Source organism: Protomyctophum bolini (genome assembly GCF_963924005.1).
Source record: "Protomyctophum bolini genome assembly, chromosome: 11".
Taxonomy (NCBI): Eukaryota; Metazoa; Chordata; class Actinopteri; order Myctophiformes; family Myctophidae; genus Protomyctophum; species Protomyctophum bolini.
In genome coordinates this window covers 14,533,555-14,540,483 of record NC_137872.1, presented here as the reverse complement: position 1 = coordinate 14,540,483, position 6,929 = coordinate 14,533,555, and the positions used below count along the sequence as shown (strand labels likewise).

At 41.3% G+C, this 6,929-nt stretch overlaps 1 protein-coding gene across 2 annotated transcripts; it reads left to right on the top strand.

The window, feature by feature from the left end:
• Positions 1-1,050: 1,050 nt before the first annotated feature.
• Positions 1,051-6,217, top strand: nudt9 (nudix (nucleoside diphosphate linked moiety X)-type motif 9). 2 transcript variants are annotated; one of them, XM_080775461.1, is made up of 8 exons: positions 1,051-1,239; positions 1,654-1,959; positions 2,735-2,824; positions 3,018-3,104; positions 3,491-3,602; positions 3,948-4,094; positions 5,073-5,157; positions 5,667-6,217. In XM_080775461.1, the coding sequence occupies exons 1-8, from the start codon at positions 1,157-1,159 to the stop codon at positions 5,810-5,812; spliced, it is 1,056 nt and encodes a 351-aa protein (XP_080631587.1). In that variant the 5' UTR covers positions 1,051-1,156; the 3' UTR covers positions 5,813-6,217. The 2 variants fall into 2 exon arrangements, with proteins under 2 accessions (XP_080631587.1, XP_080631588.1); XM_080775462.1 differs by having other exon boundaries at positions 1,134-1,244; positions 1,590-1,959.
• Positions 6,218-6,929: the final 712 nt, after the last annotated feature.

Genomic DNA, 6,929 nt, shown 5'->3' with positions numbered 1-6,929 from the left:
CAATCAATCAATCAATCAATCAATCAATCAATCAATCAATCAATCAATCAATCAAACAAGCAAACAAACAAACAAACAAACAAACAAACAAACAAACAAACAAACAGAAACACGCATACATGTGGCATGATTGTTTTTGTCGTCATTGAATCCATCCTTGAAATCTAATTCTAGGAGCGAGAGCGCGGATTTGGCCCATCATCTGGCCTCAAATGCGCGTGCCAAATTACGGTAATAGGGTACGCAGAGTTGCCATGTCCACTTATTATAAGCGACTTTGGGCTTGTGTTTCTGTATTTATATGCTTACATTGGCAGTTGCGGGTTGCGGTTTTTTGGGCTTGTTTGTAAAGTGCAGACTGCAGTTGCATATTTATTCATGTTTAAAAAAATATTCAAAAGTTTTTATTTATATTTGTGTTGCACTGTTGTATCAGATCTACAAGCTCACACGTGTATTTTCATTGAGCTTGTTTTCATGAATCAGGCTTATTCCTCTCGAAAGATCTGGCAACACTGGGAGTGCATCGTTTTGTATTCAGGGACACTGCGTTTGGGCGGTGTCAAAACAATCTGTTCATCATTGCAACTGTTTGCAACGCAGAGCACCACCCGTGCAGAATGCATTATGTGCATTATGCTGAAACATACGAGGACAAAAAAAACTAACAAAAAACAAAAACAAAAAAACATGCTGTGCCCGTGAGTGGGTGTGTCGAAATCTGTTGCATGCTATTGCCAGTTTATGAAAAATATTTTGATATAAGTTTTTATTGTGATTATGTTTTAATTATATTTTTGTGATTTCACGAAGGTGATGCATATGTCTCTCACACTGGTTTTGGTCAGCCAAACTAGTGTTTTTTTTTTTTACCATGTTCTGATAACTGTTAGAAATAGCAATTTAAGCCTATAAAAAAAATACCAATCAAGTACCGGCTGCGCACAAGATTGAAGGGTGTGTTCCACACGCACGCGCTTCTATCTTGTGCGCAGCCGGTACTTGATTGGTATTTTTTGTGTTGACGTCACCGCAGCAGCATGCAGCAGCGCCAGCGCACTTCCTGGTTACGCTGTGCGCTCTGCTGCATGTAGTGGAGCGATCGATAAGCTAAACGTGATCAGCACTGATCACTTGGGTTGTGATCAGATCGGGGATGATAGGAACCAGGACCGCACCGATCCGCCTAGCACTGACTCTCCTAGGATTTCCTTACTGCATCTGCACAGCAGGAGTCAGGTACCGTATGATGATAACTCATACTGGTAATGTTGTTAAATGCTTATTATGCCCTGCCCCTGGATATATAATAAACGAATGCGCTAAATCACATAACCTCTCTCCTCTCACACACACACACACACACACACACACACACACACACACACACACACTGTCTGTCGTCTTGTCTGTCTGTCTCTATTGCTAAGCACTTACAAACTCTCCCTATGTTTTTACAGGCTATATCTGTGTAACAGTTGTGTCAAATTACCATTATTCACATCTACCTGTCTGTCTGTCTGTCTGTCTGTCTGTCTGTCTGTCTGTCTGTCTTGCTGCTTTGCACATTGTTGTACTTCACCCAGAAGATCACTCTCTCTGTCTCTGAGCTCTCAGACTCTCTCTCTCTCTCTCTCTCTCTCATTTTCACAGGCCACTTACGCGCTGCTCAGCAGACGCCTCCGTTGTGAGTGGGACCAGTCGACTGATCACTGCTAGCAGTGCCTATAATCATTTCTGCACCACCACGAGTGGCCAAACAATGTTATCATCTGCAGCGCTGAGGCCGGCGCCTCACATTAATTCCAGATGCTCCCAGTATCCCGGATCGCAGACCAAACGCTTCCCAGTGCCTGACGACAAGGTGGACTGGACTACAGACTGGCCCCAGTACACTCCGGTCAACCACACTGCCCCCTCAGTGACCAGTAGACCACCATGGGCTGACCCGGATATTGGGTGAGAAGAAATGGGATTGACATTTATTACTGTGTAGTGTTGTTTGGAATAGATCGCGGTGGTGGAAAGTAACTATTGTACATTTACCGGTACTCAAGTACTGTACAAATTTGTTGTATTTTGTTTTTACTTTACTTGAGTATTTCCAATTGTCAATACTTTTACTTCTACTCCACGTATTCTTTTAGTATTTCTACACAAAATGAGAGTACTTCTTCCATCACTGAGAATAGATTGGTAGATATTTGAGAAGTCATCGCTGACTCAGCGGTCGGTGCTGTTCATAATATCGATCCGTAACTGAAAGCAGTGCTTCCCAAACCTTTTAGCTCAAGACCAAAAATAGAAATTAGACGTTTGCCCGGGCCCCAAACAAACTAGTGAAAATAGCAGATTTTCAAGCTCACAACGCTGCATGAATTGTCACGTTGTGAGCTTGTAAATGCTGGGACCCAAACAAACTCGTGACAATAGCAGATCTACAAGTTCACAACGCTGCATGAATCGTCACGTTGTGAGCTTGTAGATCTGCTATTTTCACTACTTCTTTACTATTTACATTTATTTATGGAAATAAATTAGATTTTTCATTTTATTCATTATAGAAAAAGGCCTGTGCACACCAGGTTGGTGACAGTCTGCGTGGGACAAAAGTGCATATATTAAAAAAAACCTTTTTTTTAATTGATGAAAACAAGTTTTCATCAATTCAAACTTGTGTTGTTTTGTTAAAACTGGTTTTAAAATCTTTTAAAATCTCTAAATTGTTCCACAGTTCCTTTTCCCCACGTTTCAATGCTCTGGATGGTGCTGTGGACAGGGGCAGCTTTGAGGGCAACTACAGGGTGGAACATGGAAAGCCAGTGTAAGTCACCACAGGCATCTTTTTTAATTATCATTGACTGACACTGTTGTGGGACGATGTAGAAATTGGGGTTTAGTCTTTTGTTGCTTTGTCTGTGAAAACTGCACTTATTTTGTTAAAGAAAAAAGTGTTTAATAAATAAACTTGACTCAATTATGCATAACTTTGATATGTCATGCGCTTTCCCATTTAGAAATCCTCTGGGACGTACAGGTTTGACCGAGAGAGGTTTGCTGGGACGCTGGGGGCCCAACCATGCTGCAGATCCAATTGTCACCAGGTTAACCTTTCTCCATCATTATCCCATTAAAATACCTTCTACAAATGCCTTCATCAGTAGTTCTCACACTTTCAAGATTTTTTCAAAATGTTCAAAAATAGCAGATTCACAAGCTTGCAATGTCATATCTAATCGGTAGTTCTCAAATGTTATATGTGGCTGCAGATTAGGCATTTTGTTAATGACATAGTATAGCTGCTCCATTGACAATACATTGAGAAACAGACTTTTACCACTCAAATGATTAGTTTGAGCTTTGAGTTTGCATGTTCTCCCCGTGTTCCCTAGTGTAGGCACCCTCTCTAAATTACCTCCCCCTGGCCAGCCAGGGCGCCTGATTATCGATTATCTCCGATTATCGTGAGCCATCTGTCTCTGTACTCTAGGTGGAAATTAGATGCCAAAGGACAAAGGATATCTCACCCAGTGTCCAAACGAGCTGTCCTGCAGTTTGTAGCCATCAAGAGGAAAGATTGTGGAGAATGGGCTATTCCAGGGGTTGGTGCCAATTCATATTTAAAAAAAAATCAAGTCAGGGGTCACACCAGTGGCTCACCTGGTAAGAGTGTGCATAAATACATACTGTACATGCCACATAAAGAAGGCTGGCCCAGGGTTTGAATCCGACTCAAGGCTCTGTTGCATGTGCACCAGCTTTTCCTGTCTCTTCATTACTGTCGTTAAAAGAAAGCGCCTGGGTTCCTCTCATTGTTCAAGTCATATTCTCATAGTCTGTGGCTTTTGTACTCTCATTTACTGCCAGAGTAAATTCATAAATAATCCACCCACAGTATTCTGCATGTCTCATTCAGCGGTGTCATTTCTAACTTGTTTTTCTTATAGGGTATGGTTGATCCAGGGGAGCTGGTGTCTCTTACACTGCAGCGGGAGTTTTCAGAGGAGGCATTGAACTCCCTGAAAGCCTCGCCATCAGAGAGGGCAAACATCCACACACGCATCACCGAGCTTTTCAACTCACCAGGGTTTCAGGTCAGTTACTGATGGCCTTTCTACATGCTCTTTCCTCTGAAACTACGGCTCTGTCTGTGGTTTTGAACAGATCGGTGTGTTTCGTAGGTAATTTCTGATTTAGTGGTTATCGTGATTGGAGTATTGGCGTTTTCTGGAGACAGGGTGGACATTGTCTTAGCTTGCTAGCATTGGCTCAATAGCTGTTAACATTCAAGATGGTGACAAACAGGACGGCTTCGTAGTAAACAAGAATGCGAGTAGTCTTGTTACCCAACAAGCTCACTATGGGTTTTATCTCCCATTGGCTTAGATCATCAATCATTCAATCATGAAAAAGTGTCCACTAGGTCCTCACTAGTCTCAACATCGACAGTATAGCCCGGTTGCACCTGGCTAAAAAATGTCCCTGATCACGTGGCACCCAAGCGCTAACTCTTTGTCCACCAGGTGGCACTCAAGGAGTTAAAGTACCAAAAGTAGAAAATAGTCATTATACCGAATGTCCCATTTCACAAGTTTTCAAATTATAAAATGTATAAAAAAATCTTTTCAAAATAGCGAATCTACAAGGTCACAATGTGTCGCATGCCGACGCAATTGTAGATCGGCTATTGACAGTCGTCTGCCCGGTAGATGTTTTTATATATAAATATAACAAAATTAATAAAGAAAATTAAGGTTTTGCCCAGTAGATTTTGTGAAATCTTTGTATACTAGTGAAATGTTTGGCCTATGGGTGACGCTAGAGAAGACCTTGTGGTCAACAAACCCAGTGGGGTTCATTTTCCAGAAAGAAGCTGCATGGCAAATTTCACTGTCAACATCCTTTATAAAAATATGATGTAACGGTTAACCACATTACTCAGATGTCTCCAGGTTTCATTCCCAGTTGGGTGATCTGTGTTGCTTGTCATCCCCTGATTTCTACCATTGCTTTCCTTTTTCTTTCCACTCTGAGAATAAGTGTATAAAAGTGGACTCCTTCATGTCATTCAGGTGTATCAGGGCTATGTGGACGACCCGAGGAACACAGACAATGCTTGGATGGAAACGGTGGCTGTCAACTTCCATGATGACACAGGTACTTTAGCTAGAATGGATTACAAGTTTAATTCAGATTTTTGTGGAGGCTTTAAAAAAATATATATAATTCAACATAGTGATGGTCGTCATCTTTAAATCGTCCACTTTGAGGCATTGGCACTCAACTCAAGTCCTTAAATTGTCACTTTACTGTCATCTGTAAAGTGTGTTTCGATGCCCAATATCTTTGCACCTTTTACTCAAGTTTGACATCATGGTACTGCTACCTTTACTGATAGTGTGATGTCACTATATTACTGTTTATTTCATTGGCCCGTTTGACTATCAAGGGTTCAGCCTCCAGGAAGAAACCCTAAATACAAAGCCATTGCACATAAAAACGACTCCAGGGTGTCTAATGAAGTACTGTCACCTCAGGCTCAGACACATGAAAAACTGGAAAAATAAAAAAAATTGTGGCACTCCATCTTTAAATAAAACAGAATAAAATAAATCTCAGTGATTCTTCCACCACTGCTGAGCTGTGCTGTCCCTGTGGTCACCCAGGCAACAGTGTGAGCGGCCTGCCATTGGAAGCTGGTGATGATGCGGGGAAGGTGCGCTGGGTGGACGTGGACTCCTCCTTCCCTCTGTACGCCAGCCATAACCATTTCCTGGAGGCGGTCGCCAAGGAGAGGAACGCCCACTGGTAACCACAGGCAACCCACTCATCTCCAATAAAACGATGAAGGAAGAATTTTAGACACAGAGGCCCCCAGAGGAATCAGACGTACTGTAATTTAACATTGTAATTATATGCACGCATTCTGCACAATAAAAGCACTGGTAATTGACCTGGGTTGTAACTTGATTGTTTACAAGAGACAAGGGCATGACTAAACTTAATATGCTTAATATAATCCTAGGTCATTGAATGTAGCAGATGGACCGCGTAAAGGTTGTGTAATTAAGGATTAGAAATTTGTCTGAGAATGGATGTGATTCTGTGTGCGGGGCCTGACCGATCGTTGGCAGCAGATCTTTGGGTCCAATGCCGACTCGGGTTTTTGGAGAGTCCTAGGCCACCGATTAACAAAGTTTGACAGATACTTTGTCCCAAAAAAGTGTGCATCTGAGTTGATTTCATAATACATCGGCTGCATAATTGCCGATTCAGATGCCATCAAAAAGTTATAAAGGCTGATATATGGGTCTGTCTTTGTCTTTATTTATGGCTCCAACTTCTCATTAAATGCTTATGCAGATCCTTTGGCCCTTTAACCCAAATCTTAACCCATTTAGACCTCATGCCAATTCTATGAATGCCTCTCAACCAGCAGTTTTTACAAGATTTTTCAAAATCCTTCAAAAATAGATGTACAAGCTGTGAGCTTGTAAATGTTTGACTAGACAAGTTAAATTAAAACAAATTACTGGACAAAAATGCTATCCATATTTCATTTGGGTGACTAAAAATGACATTAGCAGTGGGTGGTTATAGTAACCACAATTGTTCTCCAAGGGAAGCCATCTCTCCACCCACCTCATTATGTAAAGGGTCTCGACCCCACCACCACTAGATTGTACAGTTGATGCTATTAATATTCATAGACAGGCCAGCCATTTCATTCTGCACACATTTAGCATATATAAATGACCAGTGGTGGAAAGTAACTAATTACATTTACTCAAGTACTGTACTTATAGACCCTTAAGGGCCTATGATACTTTTTACTTTACAATTTAATACTTTTACTTTTTACTTCTCCAGTACATCTCAAATATTGTACTTTTTACTTCACAGTATGTTTATGCCAATACTTTTGCTCC

Excerpts from the sequence above, each read along its gene's own strand:
- nudt9 (XM_080775461.1), top strand. The coding sequence starts at position 1,157 with ATGATAGGAACCAGGACCGCACCGATCCGCCTAGCACTGACTCTCCTA. Across the intron at positions 2,825-3,017 it reads GTGGAACATGGAAAGCCAGT|AAATCCTCTGGGACGTACAG; the intron begins GTAAGTCACCAC and ends TTTCCCATTTAG. Across the intron at positions 3,105-3,490 it reads GCAGATCCAATTGTCACCAG|GTGGAAATTAGATGCCAAAG; the intron begins GTTAACCTTTCT and ends TCTGTACTCTAG.